Source organism: Rhincodon typus, chromosome 7 (assembly GCF_021869965.1).
Source record: "Rhincodon typus isolate 14 chromosome 7, sRhiTyp1.1, whole genome shotgun sequence".
Taxonomy (NCBI): Eukaryota; Metazoa; Chordata; class Chondrichthyes; order Orectolobiformes; family Rhincodontidae; genus Rhincodon; species Rhincodon typus.
The window spans coordinates 67,365,540-67,379,600 of NC_063338.1; the positions used below are offsets into that span (position 1 = coordinate 67,365,540).

The window sequence follows — 14,061 nt, forward strand, 5'->3', positions numbered from 1 at the left end:
GCAACTTTTTTTTCTTCCCCAGACCTTCCTACCAATTAAGTTCTGCCATGTGGAATAGTTCATGGCTGAGCTGATTGCAGCTTCAACTCCACTTTTCTATTTAGCTGCTAAAACTTTTCACTGCCTTGTTAATGAGGAATTTACCAAACTCAGCTTTAAGAATATTGAATGACCCTCCTTCTGTTGCTTTTGGGGTAACAGAATTCCACAGGTTAATGACTCTCAAAGAAAATAAAAACTCATCTCTGCTTAAATGGTAGGCCCCTCTTACTTTTCAACTGTGTCCCAAAATTTCTACTCTCCCTCACAAAGGAAACATCCGCTTGGCATCAACCCTGTCAAGTACCCTCAGGGTCGATGTTCTTCATTAAAAGATAAACTCTCAAGTTTTCTTATCTTAAATGATTAGGTCCAATCTGTCTAATCTTTCCTTACAAGACGACTAACTTCTCAAATGAAGAAGTTAAGTTAAACTTCTCTAAATATTTTTGAATGCAATTTCATCCTTTTTAGATGGTACACAGTACTCCAAATGTGGTCTCATTAATGTGGTGCATAACAGTAACAAAACTTCCCAACTTTAACAGAAGTTAGAAGTTCTTTTAAACAATTTTTATACTCAATTCCCTCTGCAGTAAACACTAACATTCAATCTGCCTTCCTAATTAATAGCTGTACCTGCATTCCATCATTTATGATTCTTGTACCAAGATACCCAGATCCCTCTACACTACAGAATTTTGTCACCTCTTTACATTTAAATAATAGTGCTTTTCTATTCCTCCTGCAAAATGGACAAGATTCATTATCCTACAATATACTTCATCCGCCCTTTTTTTTAAAAATTGCCCAGTTCTTTAAACTGTCAGTACCCTTTATTTACCTTTTTTACCCTAATTTACCTTATGCCCTCTTTACAACCACACAGCATTTAAACTCAAGAAAAAGCAAGTCGACTCTAATTGGGAAGATAGGGGTAGGTCATTCAGCCTGTTATGCCTGTTTTGCCCGTTAATTATACGATTGTTGGCCATTTACCTCAAAATTACTTTTGCATGATAAGCTCTTACTCTTCGATGTCATTAGTTTCCAGATAGCTATTAATCAATGTTTTGAACATAATGAATGACTGAACATGCACAGCCATCCAGAGGTAGAGAATTCCAAAAATCAAAGGAATGGTGCCATCGTTGCCTGGTTATCTCAGAATGTTTGGTGGTCAGACATTCAATTTCTGCCTGTATGCTCCTAACCCGTGGAGTGACCACTTGCCTAAATGCGTTATCCACATAATTCTCTGCTTTGTGGATGCTAGTACAGCAACTCATCTAAGCCATCACTCAAGTTCTGAAAACCAGAGTACAAGCAGCTGGTGACACTTCCTGCATTACTGTTCATTTCAGACACACGGCATGGACATGACTTCCTAAAAAAAAAATACAGAATGTATATACACCACATGGCCAAACTGATCTGCCACACAATAATTTAAAAATTATTGATGACAATTAAGTTCCGTATTAACCAAGCTTTGATCCATTACTTGAAAGTAAGAAACAGAAAATGTTGCAAAAATTAACAAAACTCAACTAACTTATGTATATTTAAGAAGGTTATAAGATAATGTTAACAGACTCACCTCTTCTGGGCGACTAAGTGCAGGAGTTCCAGTCAACAGGACTGCCCTAGCAGCTTTTTGTACAATAGGTACCAAAATTGTGCTTCGTGCTGCATTACGTGACTTTATGTAATGGGATTCATCAACTATAACAACTTGGAAATTTTGGTCATGTAGAGCATCTATTAAAGTCTGTGCATCAGTTGTTAAAAGGCCATAACCCACTATGGTAATTTTGCTGGTTGGAATTCTCCTGCAAAGTACAAACAAATTGACTCTGCATGTTATGGAAATATTTTAATGACAATATTTTCCTTGAACTTATTTATAATTTGCAGGCGATATACAAATTACATATCGAAATTGGAGATAATCATGTTTGTCAAAGCTACATGATAAGTAAAGAAGCCACTAATATACAGCTTGGTGACCTTTTCCATCCATTTTAGGTACTGTTCACTTATTAGGGTGCTGATCAAGCCTATAATCCATATTGTTTCTTATGTAGTATTTTATTCTCTCATTAGGTTAAGAAATGAAAACTACAGCACTTCTAGGTATTTTGCATTTATATCATGTAATAATGTTGATTAATATTGATGTGTTTTAGGACATACATCAGAAATAACGATTTCATAAAATGTATCAAGAGCTACAACAATTTGATACAAGAGCTGAGACAATACACTAGAATGGAATGAGGTCCTGGAACTCATCCACAACTCAAGGGAGGTCCTTTCAACACCATATAATTGAAAAAAAATCATAGGAACAAGAGTGTGCCATTCAGCATCTTAAGCCTGTTCTGATATTCATGAAGGAAATTCATCCTTCGGCATAATGATATGCATTGAGATTGATCTATTTTCACATGACAGGTCAATTCACAAAATCTAGTTAAAAGAGTATCACATTGGGTACCCAAGGCAGTTACAAATATTTCACGCTGTAATTTACAATTTTCCTTATTCCTTTCCCACACCAGCTGAAGTTACCACGAAAGACTCTCTTTCTCAACTTCTCCCCTCACCCGAGGTGTGGTGACCCTCAGGTTAAAAACACCACCAGTTGACTTTCTCTTATGAGGGAGCAGCCTGATGGTCCCCTGGGAGTATGGCAACTACCTTTACATAGTCTGTTGAGGACACTAATTGCCAACTGTTTCAACCAAAGGGAATTTATCTGGGTTTGAAAGGAATTCTAAAACAAGGATCTCACATTTTGAGTGAAGGTTATTCAATCTTAAAATTCAAAATAACAGCACCAAAACTGAACATTTTAACATAGAAAAAGAGTTGCAGGTACTTTCCAAGCAATCTGTTCAGAGATGGTATTACACACCACTGCAGCAGGTGGAACTTGAACCTGGGCTCCCTGGTTCAAAGGTAGGAGCACTACCAGTGAGCCACAACAGCCCCTTGATATATTTGGATATTGATATGCAATTGGAAATTATCGTCCATAAGAAAAAGTGATCATGTATTACCAAAATAGCTGATTTTTGGCTGACTAACAGTAGCAAATACTTTAACCAATATTCCTATATTCAAATACTATTTTTCATGTCTTTTTCCATACAAATTACATGAGTTCATTTACTGATCCAACAACTTTTTTTTTGGGGGGGTGGGGATGGGGGGCAGAGAAGAAATATTGCCCTTCCCACAAACCTCAACTCTCACACACAAAGACACCAACTTTAGAAATATTATAAATCATAACTATCTTCAAGGGAGATAAGTCATTCTATGGGAACAATCAAGGAATCTTTCTCCGGTCCATTACACCATTCTCTCGAATTGCCTACTGCTGTGGCGGAGAAAATTTGCCCAAAGGGTGATTTTAAACCTTTCAGTGGAATTCCTGACATGGTCTTTGCTGCTATTCACCTCCTCCAACATCAACCACTCAATGATTTTGTACTGTATTATTTAGGTATAATATCGCATACTACACAGTGCAAGTAGTGTTACAAATAATGCCTAGATAGGTAACTCTTAAGCCTTAGTTGTCTCAGTGCCAAAATTAAACCGACCACCACAGACACACATAGTGACATTGTTTCAATTCTGCACATACAAACTCAGCCTGTCCCTGAATGTTCCAAAACACAACTCATGTCAACTTAATATTCCACCTCTCATACATGGCGAAGATGACAATCATTTCTCATATCGGAGGTTGTTGACTTGCTGGCCGAGCTGGCTTGTTCTCGTTGAGACGTTTTGTTACCTATCACGGTGACGAAATGTCTGACAAGAACAAGCCAGCTCGGCAAGCGAGTCAACAACCTCACCCACAACCTGAGCTACAGAACTTTGCCAAAACTTTAAATTTCTCATATCCTGATAGCCATCTCTCTTAAAAGGTCATGACAGATGGGGAGATCCAACACCAGAACAGCTGCATCAACTTGGCCTTCAACAAGCTACAACAATGAGCATGTGAATGAGACCATGACAACAAAAAGGCAAGTCAACTAGAGTCTTAGCGCAGGGTCCTCATCACCACACCCCTATACTCAATGAAACCTGGACTAAGCATAAGCACGCATAACTCTATAGAAATTCCATTAGCAATGCTTCCCTACATCTTAAGATTCAGATTCAAAGGAAAATTGTAAGTTACAGCATTTCAGCGAGGACAAAAAAAAGATTCAAATACACTGAAGCTGCTTTGAAACAACAGCACTGACAGGAGCAGCTTGCTACCAATCATTGAAAATTATGACAAACTGTCCATTAAAGGTACTCCTGCTTTGTGTCACTATATGCTAATCATAAGGCAGAGCTGCAACAGAAATGAAAATAAAAGGAAACAAATCCAGCACTTCAGATCACACTGTCGCATGGATGTATATGTGCCCAGAGATCTGAGGGTCAACAATTGATTTTTGGTCACACGAAAAATCATACTTGAAACATGCAACCCCAAGGAGACATCTTTCTTGAATCAAGCAACAAACAATGCTGATAACACCATTTCAGAAGGGACAAATAGCTTTTGACCAACACATTAAGCATTTTCGATGATGCAACATCTTGAATGGTCAGTAGAATGGTCATTCAGTGTATATATTAAGTCCACCAGACACCTTGGATAAAATTCTATCTGAAGGCTGATACTCAAGCTGAATACAGTGATTAGCAAGTCTACGAGGGCCAAATAAACAGATTCTGGCTACCGGGAAACAACTATGAACTGTTGATATATAACTTTACCAGTTAAAATTCTGATTCCCCCTATACGCAGATGTAGAGAGACATCAAAAACAACGCTGTTGTGGATGGAGGAAAAAACTGGAAAGGCAGTTCAATGATCCCTGCTCACAAAGTTCACCTTCTGGCTTGCCAGGATTTGCAGCTCCATGATTTCTTTTCTCCAAATACTTTCACTTGCTGGCAGGAAGCACAGAGAGATTGGTTCGCACTTATAAAGGCTATGTTTTAATAGTGAAAAGCAACAGTTTATAGTAACTGTTGAGGGCAAATAATCCAGCTTTCTTCAGAGAAAGACAAGCACAAAAATGGCAGTCTTTTGGGTAAATTTGAGGTCGGGGTTGAGTCTGGTGACGTTACAATGTGGGTTTGGAGGTACAGTTAACTAAATGGAAGCTCACTTTGGGGTCAAACAGAATGCTGGAGATTGCAACTAGTATAATTCAGTTTCTGCTACAGAAGGCAGAGGAGAATCAATAAAAGAAAGAAATTTTTAATTATTTGCTAACGGGATTCGGGTTATTGCCCATGCCCCAACTCTGTTTTGAAGACCAATTGAAGCAAGTAAAAAGAAACAAATAAAGAGGTTGTACTTTTATTTCAAACTAAAAGTACCAAGAATTGATTAATTTGACAGCAAGAACATTGCTAAATTTAGATGCATTTAAGTCTCGTCTGCATAAACTGTGTCAGTTGAGAATAAGAGCCAAAAGACTGAGAGCCCCTACAGTTTTGAGCTGAAAAAGTATAGCGTACTGGTGTCATTTATCGAACATAATGGAATTGTCTTCCCTTAGGAAAGTTTATATAAGCTGCAAAAAGAGGTTAATCTTTAAATTAAGGCGAATTATTGATCAAAGCGAAGCAGAATAGAAGGAAAGAAGTAATATCAGCGTGAAATATTCTGAACACAAAGACACAGGAGAAAATAACTTATTTATGTCCTGCCTGAAACTAGATTACTTCAGTTGCAACACGAAAGCTTTAAGTTCAGTTTGACAATTTGATCAGGATTCACAAGTTGACAGGGTAAGAGACCAGTTAGATAAATGATAGCCAAATATATATCTTTTCAGTATCTTTTCCTCTTCTCAGAGAGTCCAACGTGGTAGATTTCTCAATACTATTTAGAAGCCATCAGCTTTTATAAGCTATGACAAATGCTCATGCATGGTGTGCCCAAGATTAGCATAATAAGGTTCCAACATCTCTTGCTGACTTTTGCAATTCATTTACAAGTTAATGACCGCCACAATAATTAATTTAACCTGTTACATATTCATAACATAGAAGTTTATTATTCAAAAGAAAAGAAGATAAAATAGAATAAACCAAATCATTGAAATTTGAAAATTGAAAAGCTGATCATCCCTTCATGGATTTTTTGAACAACTGAGCTTGAAGTTTCTCACTTCGAAAAAACTCCTTCAAGATTGTAACCAAATACTCCTGGTCTGGAATGTTCAAACTAAACTGCTTACACAGATCCAATCCACTTTTTAACAGTTCCAAACCATGATCTTTCATCAGGGGCAACTGTTCTACTAACTCAGCTTCAGTCAAGATTTATGCAAAAAATACCAAGCTGAACTCCGAAAGCTTTGTTTCCCAATCTATTGCTGTTTCCCCAATCAAAAAGGCACAAAATAAAGCTCAAATGCACAACATTGAGAATGGTAATGAATGGGGACTGGTCAGGCCTTTTTCAAGGAAGACGTGAGGAGCCTTCAGACAATCCTAATGGGGGATGAATATGTAAAGGGATTCCAAAATTCACCAGCTCCTCTGTCATGGTCTAAATACACTAGTTGCTGGAAAGCTTTCTGAAATAAAGACAGACGGTACAGAAAAAACTCAACATGGTCTGACAGCGTCTGTGGAAAAAGAGTTAATGCTTTAAGTCCAACGTGAATTTTCTTCAGAACTGAATGTTCTTCAGAACAGTCCTGAAGAAGTCAGATTGATCTTAACTGTTAACTCTGCTCTTCTCCACAGGTGCTGCATGACCTGTTGAGTTTTTCCAGCATTTTATTTTTATTCCATTCATTTCCTTCATGAAGTTTCCCCAAACCCCGCAAGGACTTGCTCAGCGATACACAATTACTCTTGTCTGTCATCGTGTGTGGCATCAAGAGATCTTCTTTCAAAAGTGCTCACTCTGATAATTTGAGAATTTTTCTTCAACAAGACTCTGTCTTTCCATCCATCCATACATACAAAAAAAAAGCCAAATTGCCAAATGTATCATTGTTCCATTCAAAAGCTGAAACTGTGCGATATTTCCAAACCAGGAAGCAGTTTTTACCAATTAACTAGAACAAGCTGGTAGCTCTGATGTAATCTTGTAATGAAAAGACAGGTAGGGATTCATATCACTGATATTTCAATTGGCTTTCACTCACTGAGATATGATTGGATCTTACTTATGCAGAAAAATGGACACTTTTCACAAGCTCACCCAATGTCATTTTTAGACTCGATTAGATTGAGGTCATCCGGATTCAGTTCGGTAATCCATTTTTCTATTTCTTCAATCCAAGGGTACTTGACAGATGATGGGACCACGATTAACATGGGCCATTCCTGTTTATAGAGGTATGCCAATGCGATTGCTTGAATAGTTTTCCCAAGGCCCATCTGTAAAAATTAAACATCTTTAATTATCTTGTAAGCAATTTTTTGTTACAATTAAAAAGATACTAAATGTCGAAGATCAGGGAAAAAAAAAATTAGTTGCTACGTTAACATGCAGCAGTTGATATGGTCTCCCATAGGTTTATTCAGAATACTCATCATAAGTGTAGACTATTGTTCCTTTCTACAGAACACCTCCCCATTATAGGAGGAAAATTGTTGTGTATATTTCTTCCTCTACATTTACAGCATTTAGATATTTTCTAATCCACTTATTAAGGGATGATATTTACAGACCTGTGGAGGTGGTGGGACTCTATGCCAGATCTCCTGGCTCAGAGGTAGGTACATTACCACTGTGCCACAAACGCTCTTTTCGCCTGGGGTGATGTGCGCATGCAAGTATTTTCTATTCGACTTGTTTGGAGACACCATTATACACCTCTGGAGCAGGTGGGATGAACCGAGGCAGTGCCATAGAGGTCTTCTCTTAATAATTTTAATCAACCTGTTCAGATATGCTCTGACATACGTCTTGAATAGATGGGATTTGAACAGCAGATCTTTTGGCTCAAAAGGTAGAGATACCACCACTGTATATTAAGGCCGATTTAAAAGGGTGCAATAATAGATATTTCTTAATCAACCTGTTAATTAAGCTGGCAGGACTTTAATCTGGATCTTCTGGCCCAGAGGCATGGACACTACCACTGTGACACAAAAGACAAAATATTAAACTGGGCATTAGGATAATGAGGCCAGCGACACTACCACTGTGCAACAATCACACCCAACCCAAAAGCCTCAAAACCAAGGAGGCCACTTATCTGATATGCCCCCGTCTGATTTAAACAGTAGATTCCAGTTCTACACATCCTGTCTGAGATGCAACTTCCAAGGGGCATCTGGATGTGAACCATGGATCTCTTGGTCTGTAGTCAAGTATTCTACTCCTAAGCTAATCACCCTGACAAGCCTGTCATTTTCAAAAATCTCTTGTTCATATGTTATGACACATCTCTGGAACAGGTGGCACTTGAATCTGGGCCTCCTGGCATACAGGTAGGGACACTACCAAAAAAGTGATACAAGAGCTTTTTCTTGTTTGTTGTTCTCATATTTTCTAATCAAACTTTTCAGAGATGTTATTACTCATCGATGGAGCAGGGTGGGACTTGAACCCAGGAAGCCCAGAGCTCGGAACACCACCAGAAGTGGCACAAAGGTCCTTTTCTAGTGTGTTTTGAATTCTCCCAATCAGTATCAGCTGCTCTTAGTCACAACTACAGGATACACACATACGCAAGGGGCTCTTGTGTGACAGTGGTAGTGTCCTTACCTCTAAGCTGGAAAGCCTGGGTTCAAGACTCACCTGCTCCAAATATCTCTGAACAGGCTCATTATAAATTATCTACACATATGCACACTCATTTGACATGGCATTTGTAATAGGAGTTTGTTAGAAGAAATGCAAGTCAATGGTCTTGATGATCAGATAATTCAAAGCCTTCATCATGTACCACAATTCTCGTTCACTTTGAACATTTCATACCTTTTTAAAAATTCAATCATGGAATGTGGGTGTCGTTGATTGGCTAGCATTCGGTGTCCATTTCTACTTGCCCTTGAGAAGGCAGTGATGAGCTGTCTTCTTGAACCATTACAGTCCCCTGTACTGTAGGCTGACCCAAAATGCCACTAAAAAGGAGGGACTTCCAGAATTCTGACCCAGCGACACTAAAGGAACGTGATATTATTTCCAAGTCAGGATCGCAAGTAGCTTGGAGGAAAACTTGCAGGTGATGGTGCTCCCGAGTAACTGCAGCCCTTGTACTTCCAGATGGAAGTGGTCATGAGTTTGGAAGGGTATCTGGTCAATTTCTGCAGTGCATCTTGTACTAACAGCAAGATGTACATGCTGCTGCTACTGAGGGCCAATGTTGGAGGGAGTAGACATTTGTGAATGTGGTGCCAAACAGATTGCTTTGGCCTGGATGGTATCAAGCTTCCTGAGCATTGTTGGAGCTGCATACATCCAGCCAAGTGGGACATATCTCATCACATTCCCAACTGGTGCCTTGTTGATAATGGACAGACATCAGGAAATCAGGAGGTGAGTTACTCACTACGATATTTTAAGCCCCACAGCCAGAAGTCTAAAGTTATGGCTATTTTGATTCCTGATACAGGATAAGGTGAAGGTAATTGAGAGATCTGGAAATCAATACAACTTTTAAAAGATTAACTGACATGACCATTATATTTATTTTAGTGCATAAGTATTTTAAAAACACATCCATATAAAACAGCAAGTGTTTTCGTAAATCCTGCTTTCACTTGCAAACAGAAAATTTAAATAGTATTACAACTGGTCCCGAAGTGAGGTATCCAATTCATTCCAGTTCATTCATGGGATACCCTGAAATGTTTATGCTCCCAAGAGAGAAGGGCTGAACTGGTTCCCCTTATTTACTCAATGCTGTCCCCTCAGTTGATCATAACAACGTTGATTTAAAAAAAACTCTTCCAAGGTAGAACTTTTCCCAGCTCAAATGTTTTCAAAAGGAGTCAATTTAACCAGGCTTTCTTGAGTTAATGAAGGAATAAGATAATGAAATGCACCACATATACATCGATTAGAAATGAGTTGCGTCCAAAAAGTAAAAGTTTAAAAGAAAAACATAAATCACTTTTTGTTTTGTCATTGATGTCTACTTTATGAACCATTGTGGACATTGAGGTGATGATTCACAGTAGCATCAATTATAATAGTGGAGTAGTTGCTTGGAGATTGTGACCCCTTTCCTCACTTGAAGTTGTCCCTTTCAGCCCTTGAAAATGGCCTGTTGATGCCTGGTTTTCAGCAATTAAGAGTTTTTTTTTCAAAAACCTGCATTCAGTGTCTAGAAGAAGTCATCAACATATCCTTTCACAGCACACTTTAGCAAAGTGCAACTTGAACCAGAAACTAGGACATTAGCACACACAGAGGGTGACAATTGGTTTTCAACTAGCTATTTTGAGTATACTTGGAAGGATATAACACAAACATGCCTTTCACCCAGAACTGTCTTTATCCCCCCAATTCATTTCATATGCAGTCCAGGACCCAACACCACAAGAGGTCACAGTTGAGATTTTTAAATAGCATAGCTTCATTTGAAGTGTCATAGTCTGAAGTTCCCTTGATACACTTGAGCTGTGACATCCTCGGATTCCTCTTGGGCCTTGGTGCAATCCACGCAGGGATTTTTCAATAGCTGCTGAGTTTACATACTCAGCTTGAACGTCTTTTATTTTAAGAAAAGCATGTTATACTTAAAAATTCAATATGTCCATAAATAATTCAGGGTCATGGTTATCTGTAGCCATGACAACAGACATGTCCTACCAATGGAAACAGAAGCTACAGAATAAGACCAACACTTATTAGGACCTATTGGCCAAGTTTGTGACTAAATAAGAACATTTGAAAACAAACCCCATTAACCAAGCCATTAACTAATACGTTGTTACCAAGTTCCTAACTACAGAAAGCCAATTGCTGTAAGCTGCTGTCTTTAACCAGTAACTCAAAGATGTTACGAATTAGTGTAGCAATTGTCTTGTGTCTCCTCTAAGAAGTTAAAGAATCCAGAAAGGAGATCGGAGTACACAAGGTCTTGGGAGGCAAAAGGAACATGTCAAATCCTATGGACTGGTGTTATTAAATTGTGTTTACCAGGAGTTCTTTTCCTCCAACTGTAATAGCAATATTTTTCTGTGTTTGTCTGTACATTGTGTCTCGGGGGCTTAAAACAGGACCGAGTTTCAACTAGTTAATGGTACATAGTTTTATTTTGCTAAGTACAGAAACTTGGTCAGTGATTTTTGTTAACCGGACTCAGATTGAACCACTGTCTTTTGTGACAACCCAGGAATAGTGGGGCTTCAGTATCAGGTCAGTGGCAACAATAACATTCTTCTTTTTATTCATGCATGGGATATGGGTGTCGTTGGCTAGGCAGCATTTATTGCCCATCCCCAATTGCCCAGAAGGCAATTGAGAGTCAACCACATTGCTGTGGGTCTGGAGTCACATGCAGGCCAGACCAGGTAAGGATGGCGGTTTCCTTCCCTAAAGGACATTAGTGAACCAAGCTGCTGAATGATTTGGTACCTCATGTCCCAAACAAACAGTGGGTATGGGCTTTACAACCAGTGAAGTAATTTGGAAAGACAGCAATGGTGTGATTTTAGGAAATTTTATTTTGTTTAAGAGAACGTTATTACCTGGAAAGCATCAACGGGGAAGGGTACAAAAGCATATTCAAAAATAAATAAGCATAGAACATAGAACAGTACAGCACAGTACAGGCCCTTCGGCCCACGATGTTGCGCCGAACTTTTACACTAATCTTAAGGTCTATCTAACCTCCACGCCTACCTTATACTATCATCCATATGCCTATCTAATAACCGCTTAAATGCCCCAAATGAGGTCGACTCCACTACCCTCTCCGGCAATGCATTCCACGCCCCGAACACTCTGTGAAAAAAGAACCTACCTCTGATGTCTCCCCTGTATCTACCTCCACTCACGCAAAAACTATGCCCCCTCATAATAGCTACCTCCACCCTAGGAAAAAGGCTCTGGCTGTCCATTTTATTTATACCTCTGATCATTTTGTACACCTCTATCAAGTCACCTCTCATCCTTCGTCGTTCTAAAGAGAAAAGCCCTAGCTCTCTCAACCTTTCCTCGTAAGACCTTCCTCCATTCCAGGCAACATCCTGGTAAATCTCCTCTGCACCTTTTCCAATGCTTCCACATCTTTCCTGTAATGAGGCGACCAGAACTGGACACAATACACCAGATGTGGCCGAACCAGGGTTTTGTACAGCTGGAGCATAACCTCATGGTTCTTGAACTCAATCCCTCTATTAATGAAAGCTAACACACCATACTCCTTCTTAACAACTCTATCCACCTGGGTGGCAGCTTTCAGGGAACTGTGGACATGAACCCCAAGATTCTTCTGCTCCCCCACACTGCCAAGAATCTTTCCGTTAACCCTGGATTCTACTTTCAAGTTTGTCCTTCCAAAATGAATCACCTCACACTTTTCAGGGTTAAACCCCATCTATCACTTCTCAGCCCAGCTCTGCATCCTATCAATGTCCCTTTGTAACCTAGAACAGCCCTCCGCACTCAACCCACCTTCGTATTGTCCGCGAACTTACTAATCCACCCTTCCAATCCTTCATCCAAATCATTTTCAAAAATCACAAATAGAAGAGGACCCAGGACAGATCCTTGTGGTACACCACTCGTAATTGAGCACCATGTTGAATATTTTCTGTCCACTACCACCCTTTGTCTTCTAAGGGTCAGCCAATTCTGAATCCAATCTGCCACATTTCCCCCTATCCCATGCCTCCTTACCTCCTGCATGAGCCTACCGTGGGGAACCTTATCAAACGCCTTACTTAAATCCATGTATACCACATTCACTGCTCTACCTTCATCCACGTGTTTGGTCACCTCTTCAAAGAATTCAGTAAGGTTTGTGAGGCATGATCTACCCCTCACAAATCCATGCTGACTATCACGAATCAAACTGTGCCATAAATCTTATCTCTCAGAGCCCTTTCCAATAATTTGCCCACCACTGACGCAAGACCAACTGGCCTGTTATTTCTGGGGTTATCCCTATTCCCTTTTTAATTGAAGGAAAGAAGAACTGCAGGTAATGTGGAAAAAGCAGTTTTACTCCAGACTAAAAAGCTGTCATAGACAGGGTAGGCCAAAACGCATCCTTTTGAAGCATATAATTCAATGGGTAGAAACTGTCCCTCCCTGATATAGTGTGTATAATGGCAACAAAGACTGTAAAGTACAAAGTGAATAATTTTTCAAAATGTGACTGGGGATATTAAGTAAAATTTTTCACAGTTTTTGCCTTCAATGACAAATCCAGAATCTTGGCTTTAAGTGGCAACTACCTTACTCTCATACATTTCGATCTTATTAAAAGCCCATCTTGCCTTATTTACGCGCTACTCCTTCACCGAGAAGCCAGAAGGTGCAAATTCCTGACACACTTTTTAGAGCAGGTACCTGGAAGCTGAGGCATGCTATAAGCTCTTCCCTGCCATCATGCAATTGCTTCATTCTAACAACACCCTGCATTCACCAGGGCCACCACTCTCCCTTTATTCAGACAAGTTTGCGTCAGGAGTCCCACCACAACAACGCGCCTGCTCTTCAGGAACTCAGCTACGACTTGAACACTTTACTTTGGAACTCAGGGACACCAATAACTTGCAGATTGCTTTGCATACAGGGACACACATGTCACATACATCTGCAGAGGATTCAACTTCCAGTTCTTAGCTTGCTTTCTTGTCAGTCCCTCATGTTATCGCTTGCTCGGAGGCTGTTATCATCCATGAACTACACATTGCCTTATTAGTTCACTGTTCACCAACTATAGCATGGACTTGCAGGCTGCCAGCTTCCAAATAGGTCACAATGCTTTCTTAGCACACAGGGTCTTACATGCTCAGTTACAGCTGCTAGTCTTTGTGGCTTACATTACTTTTTATTGC

The 14,061-nt window shown here is 39.5% G+C and overlaps 1 protein-coding gene across 6 annotated transcripts in view; it reads right to left on the reverse strand.

Moving 5' to 3' along the window:
* Positions 1–14,061, reverse strand: part of zranb3 (zinc finger, RAN-binding domain containing 3) — a 125,136-nt gene that overhangs the window by 58,797 nt on the left and 52,278 nt on the right. For all 6 annotated transcript variants that reach the window (XM_048598941.1, XM_048598943.1, XM_048598942.1 and 3 more), the window contains 2 exons: positions 7,295–7,473; positions 1,640–1,871 (listed from right to left, as the gene is read on the reverse strand). In XM_048598941.1, coding sequence (XP_048454898.1) covers positions 1,640–1,871; positions 7,295–7,473 — 411 coding nt within the window. The remainder of the gene's footprint in view (positions 1–1,639; positions 1,872–7,294; positions 7,474–14,061) is intronic.